The following is a 25,002-nucleotide window of genomic DNA, read 5'->3' on the forward strand; positions in this document are numbered from 1 at the left end:
TAATGTGTATGGCCATCTTACCTACTGTTTTAGCATCCAGGGTAAAGGTGAACGTTGCTCTTTGTCCAGAGCAAATGCATCTGATATTTTCCTCATCTGTTGCTTTTACGGTGTAGTCATCAGAAGGACTTATACTTGCACGGACCTGCACAGTGAGCAGGTGACACATGTTATGGATGGAGTTGCCAGGATGTAAGAAAAAGCTTGGTGCAGAACTGTCGCCGTAATATCAAGATCAACCACAAATTTTACACAATAACCCAGAGTCATGGCGAAATGTTCTGAATGTAAGGTTAAGCTCTCATAACTCTGCTAGTTTTCTGCAGGTGCCCTATACATGACCCAGTACATGCCCAGTGGCTCCTTAGCTGCCCACTAGTCTTACCCTTCTGATTTTAAATCAATGTTGACTGACGTGAAAAGTTTCTTTAACTTTTTTCTTGCTGCGAGTTATTGGAAACAATTGGGGAGTTGGATTAATACTCCATATCTGCTCATTTTTACAGTAGATTGGGGATCAGGTAGATTATGTGCCCATATGGCCACAAATCACTCTATTCTACCAGAGATAAATCTTGAACCAAAACCGCACCAATCTAGACTTATCCCATAATCCATAATGAAAGAAGTATTGTGTGAAATACTGCCTCTTAACTCTTTCATCCACCCCCTTTGCACTCGGTAACTTGAGCATATGTCCAACCAGGTCCCCTTTCCTTAGCATGAACAGTAAAGAACAGATGACAGCAAATCCTCACCTTGGCACATTTGGGTAAGGAACTGGTCACAATGACCCTCACATCAAGTAGCTCTCCTCTGACAATGGAATAAGGAAGAGACTCGGATACAAAGAAGTCCTGGTAGGAGGTCAAGTTGGCCGGATACTTGGTCAATCCAAAACCGGTCTCAGAGTCCAAACAGAACATGTCACCTCTCCATTCAGTGATAGTGCCGGGCACCTCTAGAGATACGGATGCAGAGCCGCTATCACTAGAAGAGAGAAAAAAAACATCTGTTGAGCTCTGAGTGCTAACACTAGCAGGCCAGAAGAAAGTGACCCCTACTCGAGAGGCATCTGTTTTACAAAATATTCACCTACAACTGCTTAACCCTTACGCAACCTTGCAAATTAATTTATTTTCTTTTACCAAAGCCTAGGGCTGCCATGGGGGGGGGGGGGGGGGTACAGGCCACTGGACCACCAATAACAAAGGTAAAAGATGTATGATGTGATCTCAGCCTTCAAAGAGTTAAATGACTGACACTGTATTGATGTTAGTTATAGAGATGAGCGAGTAGTGAAATATTCGACTTTCGAGAATTCTAATCTAATAGGCACCGATATTCGACTATTCGAACGAATATTCTATCCCATTATAGTCTATAGGAAAAAAATTTGCGGCACTTGGAAATCCAAATTCGACCACTTGGAGGTCACCAAGTCTCCCACGAAATCTCCCTAAAGATGCCAACACCTCTGGAATGACACTGGGACATTAGGGGGAGCATGCCTGGGTGCACCCAACACCCCAAAATCGCAGTATAATGCCACTCTCCGTAGTTGCGAAGGAAAAATATTTGCGAACGCTTTACAAACATTCACACACATTTCGTTCATATTTCTTGAGCAGTTTTACATACATGATTCTAATGTGCGTCCGCAGAGGGTCATGTTATTCGTGCGTATCACACATAATGCTGTACGAACATTACTGGAACAGTATGTATGACGTGCCTTTTTCTGGGCTACTGGAACAATATGTATCAAGTGCCCTTAGTGGGCTACTGGAACAATATGTATAACCTGCCCTGTGGTGTTAAACAGGGACACTAAAAGTCACTTGTACACACAGGGTACTGGAATGAATACACCTGCTGCTGCTGCTGCTGTTATATCATCTATTTCTTAGCCCTGAGAAGAGCTTTTGATTCAGAGATGACTTTTTCGCTGGATCTTAGCCCTGAAAAGGACTTTTGGGTTCTGTAGTAATCCTGCCTTACCAAAGCACTACTAAAACCTATCTCTTCCTGCTGCAAGATCTCTCCCTGGCTAGGTTTAAAGCGCATCTGCGGTCGAGAGGCGGGAACCAAGTATTTAAGATTCAAGGTCATGTGGTTCAGCCATCCAATGAGGGTAGACGCCGTTTTCGCGCTGCGTGCGTACTCCCAGGGTCATTCACAGCCTCCCTGCATGGTCATTGGATTAAAAAAGCGCCAACTGCAATGAAAGGGCTTTCGAATGTTTCCCGCGTATTCGTCACACTACTTGATTGAATTCGAATCTTTCCAATACCGCAATATTCGATCGAATACCATCTCAATCGAATCCTATTCGCTCATCTCTAGTTAGTTATTATTAACAGTTGCCGTCTGCCGTCTCTGAGCCTGCACCTATCTCTCTCACCATAAATGTATGGTAAGAGTAGGGAAAAGCTTAAAGGGAGTTGCACAGGATTGCATACTTGTGTGGCACTCTGCTTGTTAGGGAGCAGCCATGTTTTATCAATCCCTTAAAGGGGTTGTCCTTGGTTAGAAAAACATGGCTGCTGCAAACCATACCTAAATAAAGGACAAGAGTGGTGCTGTTTCTACAACACCACTCTTGTCTTCAATTTGGGTGTGGGGGATGTTTTCAGCTCAGTTACACTGAAGTGATTAGAGCTGAATTGTAATACCACACACAACCTGAAGACATGGGGGGGGGGGGGTGCTGTTTTTGCAAGAAAGTAGCTGTGTTTTTTCTAATCCTGGATAACCCCTTTATCCAGCGCTACAAAAACATGGCCTTTTTTTCCCCATCTCTTGTCTCCAGTTCAGGTGTGGTTTGCAATTAAGCTCCATTTACTTCAATGGAACTGAGTTTGAAACCCCACCCAATCTGGAGACAATAGAGGGGGAAAAGTGGTCATGTTTTTGTAGCGCTGGATAACCCCTTTAAGTTTTATAACAACAGATGACCTTTAGTTAAGTTTCAGGGATTGGACAACTTAATTGAGGACAGATCCTATGACTTATCACTCTCTTACCTAGTATATGTCCGATTGAAGAACCACACCTCAGGAAAGCTTTTCCGCACACTCTCGACCACCGCAACAGGTGCAGATGTAGCTGTGGGGTCATTAGCTTCCTCAGCAAATATTGTAGCCATCATTGGTCTGCCTGCCATTTGAAAGAACATTTTACAAGTCATTTATTAAAATAATTTTGCCATTGATCATAAAGTAACAGAGGCATCTAAGGTTTCAGTGAAAGTTATGTTACCTAAGGGGGCAAAAGAACCTGAGGAGGCAAGAAAAGGTTGTGGTTGTATAAAAGATCTCCCACCACACAATGTAGGCTTCTGTATTGTTGTATTTGTGATGAAAAGTATGCCGACACTCTGAAAGAGACAGAAAGACGTCACCATGATATAAGGACTATAGCACATATGGTACATTTCACCATTACAAAGGGGTGATCTCAGCTGTAACCGTCCAGGATATTACTGATATTGGACATTCATAGCCTACGCTGAGGAGAGACCACCATGTGTGATTTTGGGGTCCAACCCCTGTAGTCACTGCAGCTCATCCCTATGTGTGGCTGTGCTTAGTAGGGCAACTTAGCCTTATATATTGGTGGCCTATACAAGGGCAAAGCCATGATGTCTTTCATCAACATATTTTGAGTTGAAAAGCACACAGTGTGCCGTTTCCAACATTCAACGCCGATCATGGCCATTTCACCATATCAGATGGCCCTACACTTTATATTAGGTATGGGGAGCCTTCATCTCTCTAGCTGTTGTGAAACTACAATTCAAAGCCAAAGCTTTGGCTGTCCAGACATGATAGGAATGGTATTTGACCAACTAAGGGGCCTATTCCATGGAGCCATAATCGGCCGATAATCAACCACGCATCGCTACGTGGAATAGCGGTGCGCGGCGGGCGACTGACGATTTCAAAACATCATACATTACCAGTCCAGGCGCAGGTCTTCTCCTTCTCCCGGGCCCGCGCCGCAGCAGCTTTGGAGCGGCCTGTCTGAACTGACATACTGCTCAGCCAATCACTGGCTGGGACCACCGCAGGTAAAGTATGAAACAAGGCTGCAAGGACATCAGTAACGATGTCCCTGCAGCCCTCGCTAAACAATTGTTGGGCCGTGGAATAGGCCCAGTAAACGAGTGCCGATCTAGCAGATTGGTGCTCATTTAAATCGTTGATCGGGCCCTGCTCGGCCCGTGGAATAGGACCCTAAGGTGTATGGGTCTTGGTTAGGCGTAATAGATTTTCACTGCCCAACTTCTTTGTTCTTGGAGGGACAAAATGGTGCCAGAGCTGTCTGGCCGTGGCTTACCCCTCCCCATAGGGAATACATATGTATGAGGAGGCCAGGAGAGATAACAATCAATTTGGCCAAAAGTTTTTGAAGGTGTATAGAGACCTTTAGATGAGAGGAGAGACTCCCCTATGTCACCCATCTAGTCCTTTGTGACTATATCACGGAGAGTCAAGAGGTTAACATGGCAGACAAGAGCCATAAATGTCCCTAGGTATTTATTGACCGTACTTCTAGTATACCCTGCCAGAAGCTTGGCATCAGTAGTGGATTATAACAGGGGCGTTCGGGCGGCAGCCGGGGCCCTGAGCTCCTGGGGGGCCCATGACCACCCAAAAAGACTTATACTTTCAGTGGTGTACTGTCTCCTGGCTACACTTCCGCCATGATTTGCAAAAAAAACACTGTTTTTTATGGCAATTTTGCACAAATCAGGGCATCATGACATTATCTGTCCTGTACTATGAACGCCAGGCTAGTGCTGCCATAGTTACAGTGGGGTGAGGGGGCCCAGACTTGGTGAACAGCCCGGGGCCTATGGTAAAGTTAATCCGCCCCTGCTTGGCATACTAGGATTTGGGTTGGCATTCCTATGTTCAAGTCCCCTACCAGAAGAAACCAAATTAATAAAAATTTTAAAGATTTAAAAAAATATATAAAAATAGGTAAATATTTATGATATAAAAAAACAATAAAAAAACATAATTTGGATCTCCATAAACATAAAAGTCCAAAGTTATAATGTGAACTACGAAAAAAAACATAAAAGAAAAAAAAATCCAATGCTAAATTTTCTCTTTGACACATTGCTACAATGTATATCAAAGTTCAACAGCTATAAAGCAATAAAACATATATGAATATCATATAGCATGCAGCCCTGTGCCCTATACATGCTCCTTAAATTTATAACTGTTTATTTCATACTTGGGATCCCAGATGATATTCCCATGTCGGATACTCACGCTCAACTGCTGGAAAGTATCTTCTTCATTCTGATAGTCAACAGGTGAATAGTACAAGCCATCAATCACGACTTGTTTATTGGCATCGACACAAGGAGGACTGGGTGGAGCTACGTTGTATCCCGCTACGTAGTATCCATTCAGACTGTTGTATTGTAGAGATAAATACACCTAAAAACATAGATATCCTTTTAATAATAAAGTATAGTTTCTATATTAGTGGCTATGGATGCATTTACTATAATGTGATAAGATGGTGGTCAAAGCAAAGATAAGGGTAAAAAGTAGTGTGTTGTATAGAGCTGGAGATATAAAGGCATAGCGTGAAGAATGGATCGAAACACATGGTTTCCAATGTACAAAATAGCTCTAATAGTCGAGAGTTAGAATCCAACTTTTTTTGCTATTGGTTTTCTCATTTTGATATGTTTTCCTCTATATTGTATGTCTCACCGATGCAGCTGTGAGAGACTGGTCTTGTTGTAGGAGCAGAAGGCTTGAATCGTAGAGCCTCACGCCACAGACGGAACGCGGTGCGGATGTAATATCCAAGTTAACGGTGGAACCGGGTTTTGCCTTTTTTTCAGAGAATGCCAGGGATACCTGTCAAGAGAAGACACAACATTCCAGTTCAGAAAGTTGTCACTTTTACTGGAGGCGACCACCTAAGACAGTGACATCCACTGGGCAAACATTTACTAGAGGAAGAGGTGCTTCACCAAGGTATACCCGCTACTAGGTGGATGTTACAATATGGAGAGAGGACCACACTGGATGCTAACACATCTCACACTTACCTCTACCAGTCTTCTATCTGGTTGGGATTATAATGTAGATGAAATCTATAGTTGGGGGCCAAATTTAAGAATTTAAATTGTAGAAAGTATCTAGGGCCTGTTCACATCATATTGTTTTATGGTTATGCTGGGAAAACTGCCACCATATACTCAAAACGCATCTATTGGCGTCCATTGACAGGTGCTAACCAAAGACAGTACACCCCAAATAAAGATATGGTATAGCATTGTATGCTGGGCTATTCCATCCAGTGGAGTCCAGGAAAAAGTTACACACTAAGTCCCAAAATTATTTAAGGGTATGTTCACACTGAGTAAATCAGGCAAAGGAGTGCGCTTTCCCATAGACAGGCTATGACACACTTAGGAAGGAGGGATTCCGCGGCTGACAGTTCTGCCGCAGAATTCCGCCTGATTTACTGATTTAGTGTGACTATACCCTAAGGTATCCGCGGCCGTAAAAAAAACATGTCAGTGCACACTGTGGAGCGAGTGGCTCGGGTCGCTCGGTCATTAGTGTGCTGTGGGGAGTTCGGATGCGGGCGTGCACGGATGCGCCCGCATCAGAACTCTGTGGCCCGAAAGATCATCCGGCCAGTACTGCAGTACCGTCCGGGATGATTTTTTCAGAGACCGTCCGTTCCGTGACGGAAAGACCGGTCTCTTACGCTGTATGAACATAGCCAAAGGGTGTAAAATATTTACTGGTGTACACCACCCACGGCAACCAATCACAGCTCCTCCTTCATTTAACTGGAGCTGAAACCTGAGCTGTGATAAGGTTACACCACTGAATATTTCACACCCTTTGATGAATCTCCCCCTAAATGGTTGGAAGCCTATGAGTGACGCCATCTTTTTCTTTACCTGGTTCTTAAAGCAATCCTCAGTATTGAGGTGGATAGTGGATGCGACAACCTCTTTCTCCAACATGCAGTAGACAATAACGTCAATGCCCGGAGCATGGTCTGCAGTTATCTGTAGAGTGATGTTGAACTCTCCTTGTAGAGCTGTGATATAGCAGAAAGATTAGCCAGTCAGATAGAGAGATAGATAGACAGATAGATAGATAGATAGATAGATAGATAGATAGATAGATAGATAAATAGGACATAGATAGATAGATAGATAGATAGATAGATAGATAGATAGATAGGAGATAGATAGATAGGAGATATATAGGAGATGGATAGATAGATAGATAGATGATAGATAGATAGATAGATAGATAGATAGATAGATAGATAGATAGATAGATAGATAGATAGATAGGAGATAGATAGATAGATAGATAGATAGAAGATAGATAGATAGATAGATAGATAGATAGATAGATATTGCATTTCTTTGAATCAATCCAAAGTAGCGATACTCACATTTGGACAGGTCAGTTGAGATTTTACCAGAGTCTATAATACTTGTCCTTGACATGATCTACATCGGAAGGAAGAAGAAAAATTAAAGTTAGAAATAAAGGCTCATAGAAAATATACTTTGTGACCCAACGCTTTAATAATATAATTAGTAGAGATGAGCGAATCTCGAGTATGCTTGAGTGCGTCTGAACCCGAAGGTATCAGCATTTGATTACCGGTGGCTGAAGATGGATGCAGTCCTAAGCCTGTCTGGAAAACATGAATAGGCTTATGTCTGTATCCATGTTTTCCAGGACTCCCTAGGGCTGCATCCAACTTCAGCCACTGGCTGAGACTCCCGGGTTTGGTCGCACTCAAGCATTTTCGAGATTTTCAAATCTGTAATTGTTGGCTGCAAGTGAAAGTCAGAGGAACCTCCAAACATGTTACACAGTTTTCTAGTCCTAACAACTTTATTTTACTGTATATGAGGACCTTTAACATCCTGGCCACTAACAAGCCTAACGACAGTCTAACCCACAGCTGCCCGTACTCACTATGTGGCTGAAATCGGCAGTGGTTTCACCTTCTTGAAGGCCCGATTGACTAAATATGTATCTGGCTGTAAGAGAATAAGTTTGTCCACATTGAAGCTCCTCTTTCGGTCCTTGTATCTGCACAAAGCTCCCAGACCGAGAATAGGCGCGTGTGATGGAGTAGTAGTCATTGGAATAAGTGGGAACAATAAAGTTGGAATCATAACATTGTTCAGGATTCTTGTAATTGAGCTGGAAAGAATGAAGAAACAAGTTATTGATGTGTGAAAACTGCTAAAAAGTTCATGAACTTCAGAATTAAAAGTTTTGTAAACCTGAGGCCCAGGCTTATATGTGAGTGCCTAGGGCTGGACCTGCTGTGTCGTCTATTGAAGGCTCCACTTGATGAACCATATACAAATATATCAGTCGATTAGTCTGACATGGTTCCAACAAAACACAGCAATCAGCAGGGCCACCCTGGTATTTCCCTATTTATGTTCCAATACACACAAGCGAATGGGACTAAAGTGGCTACATATGAGGATGGTTTGGTGATCTCCGTACTGGGAGACACCCATTGGCAACAGGTTTTCCTTCCCTGGAGGGATGTATGGCTATTCCCGTGTTCTGAGGCTCACAAATGAGGCTCCACGGACCTAAATTTATAGGGGCATTATATCAGTAGAGACTCTTGAGTGAGTACTTTGTTGGATTTTTTGTCCCTTATCTCCCTGAGCTCAGTGATTGCTGTGTTTTGTTGGTCTACTTTTCATTGCCCCCGTTAGCCAGAATCCTACTCCACACTGAGGAGTGGAAAATACCCCAAACAGCTGTCTGTGGATGGATGCCTGGCTTTGGTTAACTCTTGACATGGCACAATACTCGCAACTGAGTTAGATTTTGATGCAAAAGGGGCCACCCTGGTATTTCCTTATTTGTGTCCTAATACTCGCAACCGAGTGGGACTTAGGGGACTACATATCAGGGTGGTTTGGTGATCTCCCCACTGGGAGGCACCACTTAGTAACAGGCTTTCCTTCCCTGGAGGGATATCTGGCTATACTCACGTTTTGAGACTCACAACTGAGGCTCCACGGACCCTTTTTTGCATACTGACATGGTTCTATTTTTATATTTTGCATCATACTCAAGGTTTATATTTTGAAAAGGTTTAGATGTATGAGGGTGCATAGCCACAATAAAGGCTCCTAGAAACTTACATGATGGTTAAAGGGTATTCCCAGCTGATAGTGGGAAAGCATTACTGCTGGGGTCCCCTGCTCCATTCATTCTCTATTGGAGCTGTTGGAAACAGCCAAACACTGTACTTTACTGTTTCTGTGGCTCCCATAGAGAATAAATGGAGTGGTGGTGAGCATTCAGGACCCCCTGTTCCATTTTAACGGGAGACCAGGGTCTCTGTTCAAAGATTAAAGGGGACCCCAGTGGATTCTGTGGATAAAGGATAGCTTGCTAATCTGGGGAGTAGTTGACTTTCTGACATGGAAATTCTTTAAGCTACAATTAATAGACAAAGTAGAAAAACTCTTTAATTTCTTAAAGGGGTTGTTCATGTTTAGAGAAAAAAAAAAATCAGTTCTTTTTTTAAATAAAAGTGTCACACCTGCCATTAATTGTGCCCATTGACAAAGTTCAATTTCATTGAATATACAAAATAAGCACACACTGTGGATAGTGGTGGCGCCATGCACCAAATCCTAACCGGGAGTATTGCTATAGATGGTATACAGCTGCATCTGGTCCAGGGCATGTGAAGGAACCCCAGGCCCTTCTGCCCCATAGGAAGAGACCAGTAATATAGAGGGTGGGAGACCTTTTACAAATTCTGCATAGGCCCGAGGAGTTTTATGTTATGGCCCTGAATTAACAAAAAGTTTTTTTTTGTTTTTTGTTTTTTTCACTTCCAGGTAATCCTTACAGCCATTTCCTTATAGCAAAACCTTGATAATCCATTGTTAAATTTTGCTCACCTGTATACTGACTGTTGGTTGACTGAATTCAGATGTATCAATAAAATCCTTGGCTTTGCCATTGGCGTCTGTGGTCAGATTCTTAACCGTTACCCCATCTACTTGCAGTTCTATTACCTGGTCGATCAGTGGACTTTGACGACCATCCACGGCAGTAATCTGAAAAATTACACGGACATTAGATATTACAGAAGTTGAAAAATATGTTAAACAAATAGTGTAAAGGGAGGAATAAAAGGTCTAAAATAATAACATAACTTTGTCATCCATGGACTTCTTAAGTTGTACCTGCAAAAAAGTTGCGATCATATGCAGTCCTGGGTATGCTTCTATTGGGTTCTGTGTAGGCTTCTATAGAGTTCCAGGTTTGTTCTAATCAAGCTCTGGATATGAACCTACAAAGTTCTTCCTTTACGCCTACAGAATTATAGGTGTCTTTCTATAAAGTACCAGCTATGCTTCTTTTGAGTTCCAAGTATGGTCCTACAGCTATCGTCCTATAGGGTAGTTAAAGCTGTTATCCTATATTCTATATAGTCCTATCAATGAATAAATTGTGGGTATTGAGTTTCTGGTATACTCCTATAAGGTTTGAGTGATATAATTCACAATAAAGAAGCAGTCATGGTTAGTGAATGATGCCGCCACCACCACATCTACTTCTTTAGGAGATGATAGCCATTTCCTCAGGCTTGATGTTAGAGATGAGGAGTCAGTAAGATGGTCATTGCACCCCTGCAAACAGAGAGGGTCTTTAAGAACCAACTCACCTCTACATAATAGGAAAGTCCTTTTTTGTAACTCCCCTCCATGTTCTCACGGTTAAAATACACCCGACCCAACTGGTTATTAACACTGATGAACTTGGACTCAGTCACTTGGATTCCTATAGAAGAGAAAGCAGTAAGAAGATGAATAGGTAATAAATGTAAAATAATATATCTCAAAGCTATAGAAAAAAAAAGATCCTAAAAATATGGATCAATGCAATTGATACCAACAACATGGTGGCCAATGAATGACAAAACTTTACACTTTACATTTCATTTACCTGAACCATCTTCAATCACGGTTATCTCCATATTAAGTGACATGCTGTATCCTGACCGATCCAGCTGGAAACGGGTCAAGTCAAGTTCTCCACTGAATGTGCCATTGGAATCCAACTGCAAGACAGGTCAAGAAAAAGACTCTATTATAATGTTTCTGAACTTACATCAGTCTTATACTCTAAGGCTATGTTCACACTACGTATATGTCCGGCCGCATATTTTCGCGGCCGGACATATACGTGTTAAACTCTGGCCGGGAATTTACGTAAGTTGCAGTCGGCTACGTACGGACCATGAACTTACGCCCGTAGTCTACTTACGCTTCCCGAGCGCCCTATGTAGCGATCTGACAGCGGTCTTTTACTTGGAAATCTTCGCCTAGCCCCGGACACCCCACAGAACCTTTTGGATCGTCACAAAAAGCTTGCAAAATAAAGAAATCACCACTACGTACGGGACCGCATGTTACGCTACGGCTGTAAGTTACGGCATTTTCATCCTCAAACAATGGTCTGGTTAATTTTTTACGGCGCCGCGTACGATCCGGGTGTAAGTTCGTACGTAGTGGGAACTGTGCAGCCGTACATCGTATACTTTTCATTGTATGCAAACTACGTAAGTCTCCGGCCGCTTATTCACGGAACGCGCTACGTCCGGAGACTTACGTAGTGTGAACATAGCCTAATACGCCTGTGCCATAGACTCCATTTGAGGCACAGACGGATTCTGCCATGTCAATTCTTTCGGCGGACAGCGGAGTCGGCCTGGCCATAAAATGATGTGTATGGCACGGGCGGAGATGCGCGCCACCGTGAGCGGGTGCGAGCGTCGGAATCCACTGTGGATCGTAAGAGCGGATTCTGTAGTGTGCATTCACCCTAACTGAGAATTAGGAACGGTATCACGTGTCTCTTTATACATTTTGGCACCATGTATGAAGCTGTAGAAGTCCAGGTCATCCAATCCAGTGGTACCCCCTTCAGAAGTGAAGATTTATTGACCCTAAGTTGCACATTTGTTCTGCGCCCACATTCCTACAAAATACTTATAAATACTGAGCACTGCATTACCATGAGTTTATAAGTTAGACTTACCACTCCGGTGATGGGAACGCAGAGACCCTCTGGGTTCCTGTTGCAGGCATTTCCGGGGTAAAAGTTTATTGGTGTTCTGCACACTCTACCTGAGACCTTCCCAGGGACTCCCAGGCCATATGTGTACCTAGGACATGAGAAACACAAGAAACTTTAGAACTAGGGAACAGCATATGTGCGATGCAGATACAAGATAATATGATCTGTTAGTGCTGAAAAAGTGGGTGTATGGGAGGCGTACGCCAGGGAGAAGGGGTGAATAAGCTTTGTAAATCCTCCTAGGTGTAATAAACTTATCTGCCTCCACACCAGGAGCATTGCACCGTCTCCTCTTTATCCTGCTCTGGCATCAGGAACCCATATCAGGGCTGGCTGGCCAATCAAAGGGCAGGGATCGGACTTAGCACCAGGGTCCCAATGCTCTATTTAAACTTAGAGATAAAGCACTCCTATGCTTTCTGTTTCCTGACTGTTACTTTTGTTTTTGAGCTCCTTGGTATTGTTTCTTAGATTTCTGACCCTTCTGCTTTGCTTCTTACCCACTGGCTTCTGTATTGTGTTTTGGATAGAAGTGACCTCGGTTTGTGACCTGGCTTGACCACAAGTATTGTACTTGGACCTCATTCTGTTCTGATGTTATTCTCTGGTTCTCACCCCTGGCCTGACTGGCTGATCGATGTGGGGCCACCGTTTAGGTAGGATTGTCCAGGTAGGCAGGGATAGTGACTTGGATTTGATGTAGGGTTCACTGTTAAAGACACTAGGGCTCGGGTATGGTCACTACCTTTTTACCCCCTACTGCCAGTCATTTAGAAAAACAATTAAACTCAGAGTTTTGGATAAGAATTTGGATAACAATACATTCTATTCATCCTGTGGACACTTCATGACATAGACATTTTGACAAGAGAACAAAATTTGTCCGCTTTGGGGCACTTACTTGGCAGTAACTGAGTATGAAACATTCTTGTCCAGGATGGTGATGGAACTGGGAGCTGATAGTTCTGCTCCAAAAGTGGGCAAAACTGAAAGACAAAGAGATGAGACAATGAAATGATAAACCAATAATTACAATCTATATAGAAAATAATCAACGTTTGGGAACTATAAAAATGGCTGCGTCCTGCTGGCTCAACCTCTTCCATAGCTCTCATGGACCTCAGTGGAAAGCATGTCCACCTTTCTGTGAAGTCTATGGCGAATACATTGGTTGTGAATCAGAACTGGTGTCACTATACACCATTACCGTGTACCTCTGGTATTCTGAACGCCCGGGACAAACCAGCGTATATGGTCCCTTTGTGTGTTAGCCCAATTTTTTCCAAGTCTCGTGGTCCTGGGCCTTTATACTATTCAGTTATAGTGCTTATCTGTGGTGTACCCAAAAAACAGTTGCCAACCCTGTCAACACCTTGTAAAAAAATCATTATAGCGCTCTCTGCTGGTGTTGTACCACCCATATTCCGGTACAGCGATACGATGTGGGCACTGACTGTGAGTGCGGCAGGATCCCCTCTCTGCTACACTGCATTCCCCTCCTCCCTATCTAATATTTGCCATTTTACTCTAGATGGACTCTAGATAGTTGACTTAGGAGATTTCTGAATATTTACAGAGTCTACCCATAGGGAAAAAAGGATAACATACTTCATATTCCCCCAATAATATATGACTCATGCTCCGGGGTCCAGTCAATGAGGTCAGTAAGAAGTAAGAAAGTAGCCAGCCAATGCTTTAAAGAATACACCTAGGCCATATCTACAAGCTGATACATACCATATTCATCAACACTAAATGATTTAGACACAGTGCTGCGGGAAACTCTTTCAATTTGTATTGTGTACTGTCCTAGGTCTGGATCTTCTAGAATATTGAAGGATAAGGAAAGGATGCCATTCTCTGTTTCTTGGTCATTCCACTGAAAGAGACGGTTTCCAGAGGGATCCTATAATGTAGAACAAAACAAGTATAAAAGAAATATCATCAATATATCATTACAACTAAACCACAGTATGTGCACAGTATAGAAGCACTGTCTATATACAGTATACTATGGCATGACCATGTTTATTCACATTCTCTTGAGAGCATGTATAGAGATGTATAGATACACAGTGGGTACATGCAGTCTATGTAATTATACCTATGTATCTCTCAAAATCTTAAACTGGGACGTCACTACAATACGTACTAAACACAAAAAGATATTTGTCAAATAATTCCAAAGACACACACACACATACTGTATATATGAGAAAACATTCATATTATTGTTATAATTAGTGAGTGCTCTATTTTCTTACCGTTACATAGATAACAGGATACTGAAAGAAACAAAAAGATTCATATTATTGAGTGCTCTGATTATAACACAAAAGAAAACTAGTAAAACGCTGTGATTCTGCTTCCTAAACCAAGAATATAAGGAATTTAATACTGCTATAGAATGTAACTATTATAATACTTCCTCCTTTATACAATACTATAACTACTATAATACTGCTCCTATATACAAGAATATAACTACTATAGTACTGCTCCTATATGCAAGAATATACTACTATAATACTGCTCCTATATACAAGAATATAACTACTATAATAATGCTCCTATATACAGGAATATAACTACTATAATACTGCCTCCCATATACAGGAATATAACTACTATAATACTGCTCCTATATACAAGAATATAACTACTATAATACTGCCCCTATATATAGGAATATAACTACTATAATACTGCTCCTATATACAGAAATATAACTACTATAATACTGCTCCTATATATAAGAATATAACTACTATAATACTGCCCCCTATATACAGGAATATAAGTACTATAATACTGCCTCCTATATAAAAGAATATAACTACTATAATACTGCTGCTATGTACAAGAATATAACTACTATAATACTGCTCCTATATACAAGAATATAACTACTATAATACTGCTCTTATATACAAGAATATAACTACTATAATACTGCTCCTATATACAAGAATATAACTACTATAATACTGCTCCTATATACAAGAATATAACTACTATAATACTGCTCCTATATACAAGAATATAACTACTATAATACTGCTCCTATATACAAGAATATAACTACTATAATACTGCTCCTATATACAAGAATATAACTACTGTAATACTGCTCCTATATACAAGAATAAAAGTACTATAATACTGCTCCTATATACAAGAATATAACTACTATAATACTGCTCCTATATACAAGAATATAACTACTATAATACTGCTCCTATATAAAAGAATATAACTACTATACTACTTCTCCTATATACAAGAATATAACTACTATAATACTGCTCCTATATACAAGAATATAACTACTATAATACTGCTCCTATATACAAGAATATAACTACTATAACGTGAATATTGGAGAAAACAGAAGTGGCACTCACCAGGGCAGGTCGAATTGTAGCTTTATTAGAAACGTGGAGCACTCAGCAAGGAAGGGGGAAGATGGAAAAAGCAGGTAGCGTCACAGACCAACGAGCTCGTTGGTCTGTGATGCTACCTGCTTTTTCCATCTTCCCCCTTCCTTGCTGAGTACAAGAATATAACTACTATAATACTGCTCTTATATACACCAATATAACTACTATAATACTGCTCCTATATACAAAAATATAACTGATATCATATTGCCTCATATGTACAAAACATAACTATTGTATTTCAGCCCCCTTTTAACATGAAGACAATCAAAACACAGACTGGTAGATTATTCTCACCTGGTCTTCCACTGGTTTTAAATTATTATCCAAGGCAATCACATTAAACTGCACTGTAAAATAAATGAACAAATAAATAGTTAATTGTGAGAAATAGAAATCTTAAATTTAATGTTAATTTTTTGTTATTGTTGTTCAAATTCTAGTATTTTTCCTATTGCTTTCCTGGTCTCCAGATATAGATATACAGCGATACAACCCTGCCACTCTATTGAAGAGTTTAGCTAGGAGGAGGGGATGATGGGTCAGGTGATCTCTGTGCCTGAGCAGGAGGCATCTGTCCCAATAGGCCCTTGGCTATTGTGTGAGTTCATGTGAGTGGATTAGCAGAAGAATTGTTGTGTACTTACTACAAGGAATAGAGAAGTCAATACCCACAGAAAACTACAGGATCATTCTAAGTCAATAGGATCAGTTTAAATTCCAAAAGTGTACTGGTCAAGTGTAAAATTAACATACCTTTCTGTGCGGGCTTGTAAATGGACCTTTCTGTCTGGACCAATGTGGTTTTTCCTGTTGGGGCCACCACCACGGCCCTCCGTGCTTCATAGTTAAAATTGTTGCCAACAGCAGTAATTGTGAGGAAGACCGGGACAGCATCAGTTACATTGGGGACCTGAGGAGAAGAATAAAGGGGGAAAACTCAGTAGATCTTTATTAGATGTCTTCCTGTGTCAAAGTGTCCCTGTCATTCTAATCTAAATCAGCAGATGTGATATAAAGCAAGTTTGCCATATACAAATAGCTTTATAACAAAGCTATACTTACTTGTATCCAGGTCCATTCTTCTAAAGCTTCTTAGTCCTGTGCTAGTTGAAAAAAGAGACTAAACACTGGAAGTCCAGGTCATCTGCGCTCACAGAGAAGGCAGTCGTGATGGACACATTGAACCAAGACATTCTGTACTGGCCGGACTTAATGTAGTTAGTCTCTTTTTTTTAAGCATCGCAAGACTAAAAAGGTTCAGGAGACTGAACCTGGATACAAGTAAGTATAGCTTTATTACAAAGCATGATGACTAAAAAAAATAATAATTTTGAATGTAAATTACAAACATGCTGCCAGGAGCCGGCGCCGGTCATGGCGCTTGGCTCCTGACACTAATGCTGGCGGAGTGTCGGAGGGATGCTCCGACAGCCAAACTAATTACCTGCATATACTTGGCAACCAGTCAGCCCTGAGTTTGTGTCTGAAGGTAGAGGTCCCTGCCCCAAACAGGACTTGGGGCTGGGACTTCACCTCCCTTTGATGGTCTTTGATGGAGTTTCTTGATGGCTTAACTTATCAAAATCTTTCACATCGAACCTTACATTGTATCATTGATAATCTGATTAAAATCTTAACCTGGAACCAACCTGGAAATCCAGACACTTGAAAGTGTTCTCAGCTGGGATCTGCTCATTGAGGATTGTGTGGTTCTCACCGCTGACCTCGAGAAGGATATTAACATTGACGGGTTCTGAGTGGCGCTTGAGCTCCAAACATCCTTTAACCATCTCTCCGCTCTTCAGCAATGCGGGAATGGAGAAGGCGCATTGTCTATCGAGAAACATATGAATATGAACATATGAAGACATATGAAGAGGTTTCGAGAAAAATCTATGTTATAGCATTTGTGTATGAGATTATGATGTAGAGAAAGTTTTCTTTCCATTGGAAATCTTACTCTCCCCATGAGAGTCTCTACTTCAGAAACCAGTTGAGAATGGGGAGGTTCATGCTCATCCAGAGGTTAGAGATGAAGATTATGGTGGTGAAACCACATGGAAAAAAAATAAAACAACATAAGAAGGTTACAGCGCAGTCCTGTGCAGTACATAGAAGGGGAATATAAGTGAATATTATGTAAAAAAATTTGCTGCCAAACCGAGCTTTTAAAAAGTTAGCTCATCTTACATCCCTATAGAGTTGGGTAGAGAGGGTCACATGCGTGTTGCTTGTTATCCAATTAATGGTTATTGAAGGTTCTGGCTCCAGAGATGTGGTGAGGACTCCATAAAATTTTTGATATTGTGCTGTCCCTATATAAAACATAATAAACATCTTATTCTAATGTAACCATGCTCCCCCTACTGTTCTCCTGTGGTATCTCCAGGTCCCCCATTGAAGGCACCTGCCGCCACTTTTGAGGCAAATTCGTGACAGCAGTGACAGTCCGCTTACCCAACGAGACAGCTCCACGACCAGTGATCGGCTGAGTGGGCTGTTACTGACTTGATGAGTTTGTACTGGAAAGTGGCGTCAGCTGCGTTTCTTGGGGGACCCTGAAATGGTGCAGAAGGACACCCATGGAGCGTCTAGAGGTAGCAATAGGATGTTAATTTTGCTTCATGTAAGGGCAGAAAAATATCAAAAGTTTTTAAGTACTGGAGTACCTCTTTAATCCAGACCTAAACCAAAAACAAAGAATCTGCAATAAACCTCCAATGTATTATTTAACTTTTAATAAAATCAGGTAGTGGGTTTGACCACTTCCTCTGGACCCTCTATAGCTATGTCTGGGAATAGTAGACTTCAAAATGTTTTCTTCTGGATGTCCCAAGCAATCCTAGAGCAACATTGTGTAAGGTAACCTGGTAAATCGAGTGTGATGAGATCTTCTCATAAAAAATATATCATTATAAATCATTGGAGACTCTGTGAACTATTATGTAACTGAATTTCTCGGAACATCAGTCATTCCATAATGAAAGCATGACACATAATACCCAGCTGATTTCTATATACGTATAGTACACTACTGATGAAGGGCAGGGTGCTACCTCTTATAATTAGAATAATTTACACTGAAGCCATAAACTCCGTCATTGCATTAATAGGTGTTCTTCAGTGTAAGAACAAGTTTCCTGCACGTAAATCGTATAATGTTTCAGATCTGTACACTCACTTTATATTCTGCAATTACTAAGCAAGTTTAGTATCCCACAAGTTCATAGTAAAAATACTCAATACTCAGTGATTCACGGTATAGACGTAGGTGGGGAAAAGATTTAGGCTTCTGCATAGGGATAGCAACATTGGGGTCTGAAACTCTACTCCAGCCAAGATGGCACATGAATAAAAGTTACTTCTAAAATAATAGTCTAATAAAGAAGTCAAAATAGATAGGAGATGAGTTAAATGAAGTACAAGAAAATGAGAAAAATCCAGCGGATGATTCTGAATAATTCTTTTCATGTGTTCGGGACATAATAGTTTCCATTGAGAGAAATCTTACATTCCATCTTGTTCACTGTCATGTTAAAAGATCCTCCTTTCATCAGACATGAGTTCCTACAAGGCAGCTGAAACAGGACATTCACTGGCTAGACTGTCTAATAGGAGACCTTGTTATTTACTACCTGTCTGGGAACCAAGTGCTTTCAAAAATCCAAAGATATAGTTGGAGACAACTACTTGGGATGAAAACACTAAAGGCCCTATTCCACGGGTCGTTTAGAGGAGCAATATCGTTCGTATTCGGCCGATATCGACCGCTACGAACGATATTCGTCCCGTGGAATAGAGTGCAACGATCAGCCGACATCGTTCATGTCGGCTGATCGTTGCAGTTGCTTGTTTTTCAACATGTTGAAAAACAAGCGACTGATATAGCAGCGATCTGCTGCCGTCTCTCCGTTGAATAGGAGCATCGGCAGCAGGCGCTGCTGTATCCTATGGGCTGCCCGGACGATCAGCGATCCCCCGAGCAGCCCCCCCAGCAGCTCCCCGCCGCCCCTCCCGCACTCACCCGCTCGCTGACGCCACGTTGAATAGCGGCGGCAGCGAGCGGGGAACGAGGAGCAAACGAGCGCTAATAGCGCTCGTTTGCTCCTTCAAACGACTCGTGGAATAGGGGCGTAAGAAACACTTGGAAATACAAGGAAACAAGGTTAGGATGTAGGTGTGAAGAGTCTCAATAACAATCCAGAAATAGGGGGATGGAGACGCCAACTATTTAGTCCGCAGAGGACACCCTGGTTGGCATCCATTACTATTAGTTGGTGGCAGTAAAACATTTTGACTAGATTAAGTAGATCTCCGAACTCTATGAAACCTTCTCTAAAACCACCACTGATACATCGATGTACATAATCCACTTATCCTATGAGTAATGAAGACCCTCATACCATTTATAGTAAAACATTTTACCCTAGGGGTAGCAAGGAACTTTATCTATTTGGTAGTGACAAAATGTATTATATGAGTGATGTAGAACCTTATCTCCTAAGTGTTGAAGAATAGTGATGAGCGAATTGTGAAATATTCAAATATTCAATATTCGTACGAATATCTCCCCAATATTTAAATATTTGATCCCATTAAAGTCAATGGGAACAAGTATTCGATTCTTGAAAAACATCTATTTGACCATTTGGAGGTAAAAACCGGAAGCTGGGGGATTTGAATGCTTATCGAATATTTATCGAATATTTGGTGAACTATTCGATAATATTCGATAGATCGAATACCTTACTATTTGATCGAATATCTATTCAATCGAACAGTATTAGCTCATCACTACTGAAGAACCTTATCACCTAATTGATCAAGAACCTAATCTGCTGTTTAGTGAAGAACCTTATCTGTTGAATGTTAAAAACCTTATCTGTTAGTGATAAAGAACCTTATCTCCTTAGTGGTGAAGAACCTTATCTGTTGAAGAACCGGTGAAGAACCTTAAATGCTGAGTGGTGAAGAACCTTATCTGCTGAGTGGTGAAGAACCTTATCTGTTGAAGAACTGGTGAAGAACTCTATATTGTGAGTGGTAAATAAATATATCTGCTGAGTGGGGAAGAACCTTGCCCACTGAGAAATAAGAAATACACTCTATGAGTATTGAAGAACCTTTTCCTGTGAGAAGTGAAAAACCTTATCATACTGTATGTATACTGAAAAGACTTATGCCAATTGATAGTAAAGTTGTATGGCCCAGATTTATCAATCTATTTAAAACAAAATCTAGTGCAATTTGCCAAAGGCAACCAGTCACAGATCAGCTTTTATTCTACCAGAGCTTGTTAAGATATGAAAGCTGAGCTGTGATTAGTTGCTGTGGGTAAATGACACCAGTCTTTGTTTTACACGGATTGATACCTTAGGCCATTTCCTTTTTTTGGGAATCATGAGCAAGTAGTGATGAACCTTACTCTATGAGAAATAAAGAACATTAGTCTGTGAGAAGTCTTCCTTATTGTAAGAGCAATGGAGGTCTTTATTTTATGTAGAGTGAAGAATTTGAAGACCCATAAGAATCTTATCTTATGGGTGGTTAGAGCTGTTGCCTTGTAACTCTGGGCACCTGGGTTCAAGTCTCACCAAGGGAAACATCTGGGTCAAGTAGTTCAACAGTGGGTGACAGATATGAAACATATGAGGAAACATATGAGCAAGTTACTCTGTTAGGGGGCGTTCACACCTACAGGATCTGCAGCAGATCTGCAGCAGATTTGATGCTGTGTTCAGTTATTTAAATGAAATCTGCTGCAGAAAATCAGCTGCAGATCCTGTAGGTGTAAACACACCATTAAAACAGAATTTTTGCCTTAAAGGGTTATTCCTATTTCAACTAATATAGTTAAAGCGACTTTGTACCCACAGTCTGCCTCCCCAAACTGCTTGTACCGTCAGATAGATGCTTTTAATCCAAGATCTGTCCTGGGGTCCGTTCGGCAGGTGATGCAGTTATTGTCCTAAAAAACAACTTTTAAACTTGCAGCCCTGTGTCAAATCGGCGTGGCCTAGAGTACCCATGCCCTAGGCTTGCGACACCCATCCGTCCCTCCTCCCCGCCCTTTTCCCCATTTTTCCTATTCATCACCTGTCAGAACATTGCACAAGTGCCTTAACGATCCAGCTCATGTGCAGTGTTCACACAGTTGAGGAATAGGAGAAAATGTTCCAGGGGCATTCCTAATAATGAGGAGGGCGGGGAGGAGGGATGGAGGGGTGTCCCAATCCTAGGGCATAGGTACTCTAGGCCACGCCAATTTGACACAGGGCTCAAGTTTAAAAGTTGTTTTTTTTTTGCATAGTAACTGCATCACCTGCCAAATGGACCCCAGGACAGATTAGATTAAAAGCAGCTAACCAAAGGTACAAGTGGTTTGGGGGGTCAGGTTGTGGGTACAGAGTCACTTTAATCTAGTTAAATATTTTGGCAAATATATTCATTTAGCAAACATGCTTCCTCCTTCTGATATTCTGCCCCTTCTCTTCCATTGCTGATAGCTTGTTGTCTAGGTTACCGACCACCATTCTGCTCTAAAAGCAGTGGTCTGGCTGATAGATATAGCTATAATATATATATAGTTATATATTATAATATTTATACATTAGATTGAATGAATGTATTTGCAAAAAAGTAAAAAATCTGGATGAATTATAGAAGTATAAATATATACCCCTTTAAGGCCAGCATATGAACAGCGCTGCTGAGGCTGTATCTCAGAGAACCATACAGTACATCACTACATAGAAAGTGACAGAGTAATCTCCAGGGATTTCTAGCTCTACGAGATGACTTACGGCTCTGCTCTCCCTCCAGCGATGAAGCCCAGGAGAGCCGCGCTCAGGATTATCACCTTCAGGTACATGGCGATAGACAGGCTGAGCTCTCACCTGCTGCAGCACATCGCTCCCCACCTGTCTATATACACCTGGGAGGGGGCGGAGACTCCTTGTTCTTCTTCGTACTGTGGGAGGGAAATCCTGTATGAGGAATGTGTAGAGACGTCCTGCCAACACGAGGAGGATCCTGACAGAAGACGCCTTGTCATACAGGGAGCATCTTGATCTGTTTACCAGTAAGAAGCTGAAGGAAATATCACAAGATTTACTGAAGCGTCTTTTATCAGCGGCCACAATGATTACATCTCATTCAGGAGAACTGGGTGGAAGCCAACATGGAACCATAATGGCTCCCAGAGGGGTTCACACAAACATACAAGGAAATCTGGCATCAATACGTGGAGAACAATTTTTGCTAACAATAACATATACTGTAGGGTCATGGCCCTGGAACAGGGGGCACAGACTGAGGTACCTTGATCCTACCTCCTACCCCAGTTTGGTGTTCTTACATCTACACACATAGAGGAGATTTATCAAACATGGTGTAAAGTGAGACTGTCTCAGTTGCCCCTAGCAACCAATCAGATTTCACTTTTCATTTTCCAAAGAGTCTGTGAGGAATGAAAGGTGGGATCTGATTGGTTGCTAGGGGCAACTGAGCCAGTTTCACTTTACACCATGTTTGATAAATCTCCCCCAAAGGCCAAATCCAGATCCAGAAAAAGGTAGCCTAGGACCCTTAGGAAACCTGCACTGGACCCCTATCCTATATGTTGACCCCATCACAGTATATATAGGAGAGGTGGCCCTCTCTACCTAAATGAATGGTGTCACAAAGCAAAGAAGGTAAAATCAGACGTGTACCACATACTTATATGTAACTGAGAACAAATGTGCTTTTTACTTCCTGGTTTTCTCTCTGAACTGTGACCCCACGGTTGCCAGGCAACAGTGTAGACACTTTCCCACAATCCCCCTTGCTTGCATGTGAAGTGAAAACCAACTGCCAGTACTATTGGGACAGATCATGTGACTGGGATGTAACTGAGCATGAGTGACCCAAGGTAGTGGATGCCTGGCGGGCCGTAACTAAGGGCAACCGGTTATGAAACAAAGCAGCACAAATATCTCTCAAACTATACATTTTAAGAAATGCTTGTAAATTTGAAATATGTTTCATTTAACATAATGCAGTATAGACCTAGTTTTCTTTAATATTTAATGGGCGCTATATATAGTTTTTTTCTCATATGGGGCTTGTACCCCATCTTACATCTATTGCACCAAGAGGTAACCCCCTCCACTGAAGTCATTCAATGTCCCAGAGACAGTTGATCTCACTGAGCTTTGTTGGTAGGCTACCATTTTTAAGTCAGAGCCTGGGACCAATAAATAGTCCTATGTTCTAGTAGGTCAGTCTTAGGGTAGGTTTACACACAAAGGATCCGATGGATTTCTTGCTGCGAGTGTGCAGCGAAATCTGCTGCGGATCACAAAGTGTCATCCCGATGCAAGTATGTAAATGTGCCCCCCTAAACCCACCGTTGCCCGGAGCATACTGTACTTAGTCCGGGCTCCAGCTCCATCTGAGGCTCCCAGCTCCCGTAGGTCCCGCTCAGCCAATCTGTGCACGGCCCTGACACAGTCACTGAGTGGCTGGGCGGAACCTACTGAAGCTGGGAGCCTCAGATGCAGCCGGAGCATGGACCAGGTATGCTGCTCCGGGCGACGGCGGGTTAAGGGGGCCGGCATTTAAATACTCGCAGCGGAATGACTTTGTAATCTGACTGAAAATTACAGTTTGGGATCCGCAACGGATTAAGATGCAAACTCGCAGCGTCAAAACCACTGCGGATCTGTCCTGTGTGAATTTAATCTTAACCTTGGTTCACACTATGTTTTTTTCATCCGTGTTAAAAAAAACAAACGCAATTCTGTGCATCCGTTTTGATCTGTTTTCCCACTGGTTTCTATTATTAAAAAAAGATCAAAACTCATAAATTTTTTTAACGCACATAAAAATGTAGTCGACCAGATTTTTTGTGGAAGTCAATGGAAAAATGGATCAAAACGGATGCACACAAATGCATCCGTTTTCCCATCTGTTTTTCCATCCATTTTTGGTAAAAAAAAAAAAAAAATGTATGAAAAAAAGTAGTGAGAAACCAGCTTTACCCTAAGTAGGTGATCGTGGAAAAATGGGCTATAGAGATACCCTTTAAGGGGTTGTGTCAGTACAGGTGTAATCCAGGCTTTAAAAAAATACGGTCACTCAAAACAACAGCACAGTCCTCAGTTCAGTTCAATTGAGTTCTATTGAGTTCTATTGAGCTTCAAGGAAAACCCCTTAAAGAAAACTAGGTGTTAACTAATGTATTATGTCAACTTAAAATAAATTTCAAATGTTCAAGCATATCTGATAATATCCTGTATGAGAATTTCAGATTTACTAACCCCAATGTGCCTGCATTGTTTGATAACCAGTTACCCCTAGTTGTGTCCCACTAATATGGTCAGGCATGCTCAGTTCAGCTCCAATCTCCACAAAGTACTGGC

General features: G+C 41.6%; 1 protein-coding gene across 1 annotated transcript in view; it reads right to left on the reverse strand.

Moving 5' to 3' along the window:
* Nucleotides 1-23,407, reverse strand: part of LOC138799131 (ovostatin-like) — a 35,995-nt gene extending 12,588 nt beyond the window's left edge. The window contains exons 1-21 of the mRNA XM_069979943.1: nucleotides 23,318-23,407; nucleotides 22,402-22,687; nucleotides 17,248-17,431; nucleotides 16,352-16,508; nucleotides 15,893-15,945; nucleotides 14,420-14,440; nucleotides 13,893-14,061; nucleotides 13,057-13,141; nucleotides 12,117-12,243; nucleotides 11,022-11,136; nucleotides 10,741-10,856; nucleotides 9,971-10,129; nucleotides 7,998-8,228; nucleotides 7,462-7,519; nucleotides 6,953-7,095; nucleotides 5,742-5,891; nucleotides 5,289-5,459; nucleotides 3,262-3,379; nucleotides 3,027-3,159; nucleotides 759-990; nucleotides 22-145 (exon numbers count right to left, since the gene is read on the reverse strand). Of these exons, the coding sequence (XP_069836044.1) occupies nucleotides 22-145; nucleotides 759-990; nucleotides 3,027-3,159; nucleotides 3,262-3,379; nucleotides 5,289-5,459; nucleotides 5,742-5,891; nucleotides 6,953-7,095; nucleotides 7,462-7,519; nucleotides 7,998-8,228; nucleotides 9,971-10,129; nucleotides 10,741-10,856; nucleotides 11,022-11,136; nucleotides 12,117-12,243; nucleotides 13,057-13,141; nucleotides 13,893-14,061; nucleotides 14,420-14,440; nucleotides 15,893-15,945; nucleotides 16,352-16,508; nucleotides 17,248-17,431; nucleotides 22,402-22,469 (2,614 nt within the window). The 5' untranslated portion in view covers nucleotides 22,470-22,687; nucleotides 23,318-23,407. The remainder of the gene's footprint in view (nucleotides 1-21; nucleotides 146-758; nucleotides 991-3,026; nucleotides 3,160-3,261; nucleotides 3,380-5,288; nucleotides 5,460-5,741; nucleotides 5,892-6,952; nucleotides 7,096-7,461; nucleotides 7,520-7,997; nucleotides 8,229-9,970; nucleotides 10,130-10,740; nucleotides 10,857-11,021; nucleotides 11,137-12,116; nucleotides 12,244-13,056; nucleotides 13,142-13,892; nucleotides 14,062-14,419; nucleotides 14,441-15,892; nucleotides 15,946-16,351; nucleotides 16,509-17,247; nucleotides 17,432-22,401; nucleotides 22,688-23,317) is intronic.
* Nucleotides 23,408-25,002: the final 1,595 nt, after the last annotated feature.

Source organism: Dendropsophus ebraccatus, chromosome 8 (genome assembly GCF_027789765.1).
Source record: "Dendropsophus ebraccatus isolate aDenEbr1 chromosome 8, aDenEbr1.pat, whole genome shotgun sequence".
Taxonomy (NCBI): domain Eukaryota; kingdom Metazoa; phylum Chordata; class Amphibia; order Anura; family Hylidae; genus Dendropsophus; species Dendropsophus ebraccatus.